Genomic DNA, 1656 nt, shown 5'->3' with positions numbered 1-1656 from the left:
TCATGAAATAAATATACACTATATAATCAGTCTGTTAAAATATCAAACAAATATATAACGATAGGCAAATGAAGTGGCTCATAACATAAACAGATTATAATTCTTTACAAAAAAACTTCGCAAATGTGTACCGTTTTTACTTCTTCGGATGAGTAGAAATTGATTTATGAAATACAAATGCCTCTTCAAAGTAAACTCTGTTAATACAATTCGACTTGCAAATATATGCAACCGACTGGAAGGACGAAGGAGATAACAATTAGTATATAATCAGGTCTTGAAACATACTCATAAGATATACCATTCAACCAAATTTTCATTATTCTCAATCCTTCATTCAGTCAAAATGGGGATCACAACTGTTACTTCGTTCTTGGCCTTGGCGATTTTTGCTCATTCTTATGGTAAATATATGTACATAATATAATATTACATATCTTTAATATTTAGTCTATTTTTGATATAACACGATTCCAGCATAAAAGCATTTTTTATTCGAAATTGTTCAAATTACAAACCCTTCTTCTCCAACTGTACAGAAAGTAACGCCCCTCTTAAAACTAAACTTGGATAAAAATCAACACCTTAGAGATAAGAAATGCTTTCCTTCAATTTATAATTCAACTTTTTTTGATATCTGTAAAAATATGTTTGTAGTCTGGGACTTTATTTAACTATATGATAATAAACTTAATTTTTAAGTTGATATGAAATGAAAGTCTCAATTCTACAATTATTAAGCTCATTTTTAAAACTAAACATTTTGAAATTGCTAACTGATACATTTACTATTTTAACATAAGTTAGAAGCAGGTACATTTCTCTTCACTAAAGTAAAAATAATGGTCATCTATTTCGCAATAATGTAAACAAGGAGAATCAATGATTTCAATTTAAGAGGTACTTTTTCAACAATGATAGGTATTTACTTACTTTTTGTATTTTTAGAATATTTTGCTGAAATTGAAAGGAAAAAAATAAGGAGCTTCAAACATAAAATATCTTGATTTAGAGGCATATTTTGATCCGAAACGGAAAAAATGTTTGCTTAAAATAATAACAAAAAACAATGACGGGATCTTGTTTACGACTGAAAACTGAGCTAAAATACCGTCGGCAGAAAATCTAAACTGCTTATTTTCACGGAAATTTTTAAAAAATATAACCCTTTTCAGTCTCCATTCATTATTATGGTATTTCCAGTGCGCAGTATGGTATTAGATAGTCAAATGCGAATAAAAAATTATATTAAGGATGAACACTAGATACAATTAATCTGAAAAGTTAAGAATTTCTCGAAGAATAACATAAGGCTTTGATCGTTAGGATTAAATAAAAATTGTAACTTTTCCCTATTAAAGAGAAAGGAAAAAGTAAACCTTCAAATAACTACTGTTAAATAAACAATTTTAACCTGAAATTAATAATAGATTTTTTTGTCGAATTTATAAATCGCTTTAAACGTAGGCAACTTTTGATATTTATTGTTCGTAGTCTACATCCTTAAGTAAATGACTTTATAGGTATATAAATACAGACACATCTTCAACTTCTCAGCACAACGGCATAACTCCATTTTTTTTAAATTTAATTCTGATGACTTTTTTTTATCTGAATGTTACTTTTGTTATCAAATTAACCAGTTTAGTGACACCA

The 1656-nt window shown here is 27.6% G+C and overlaps 1 protein-coding gene across 1 annotated transcript in view; it reads left to right on the top strand.

Annotated features, from left to right (window-relative positions):
* The first annotated feature begins 319 nt into the window (after positions 1-319).
* Positions 320-1656, top strand: part of LOC117168178 — a 22353-nt gene continuing 21016 nt past the window's right edge. The window contains exon 1 of the mRNA XM_033353631.1: positions 320-404. Coding sequence (XP_033209522.1) covers positions 347-404 — 58 coding nt within the window. The 5' untranslated portion in view covers positions 320-346. The remainder of the gene's footprint in view (positions 405-1656) is intronic.

Source organism: Belonocnema kinseyi, chromosome 2 (genome assembly GCF_010883055.1).
Source record: "Belonocnema kinseyi isolate 2016_QV_RU_SX_M_011 chromosome 2, B_treatae_v1, whole genome shotgun sequence".
NCBI classification, from domain to species: domain Eukaryota; kingdom Metazoa; phylum Arthropoda; class Insecta; order Hymenoptera; family Cynipidae; genus Belonocnema; species Belonocnema kinseyi.
The sequence above is the reverse complement of the archived record's forward strand: the minus strand, read 5'-3'. Positions and strand labels throughout refer to the sequence as shown.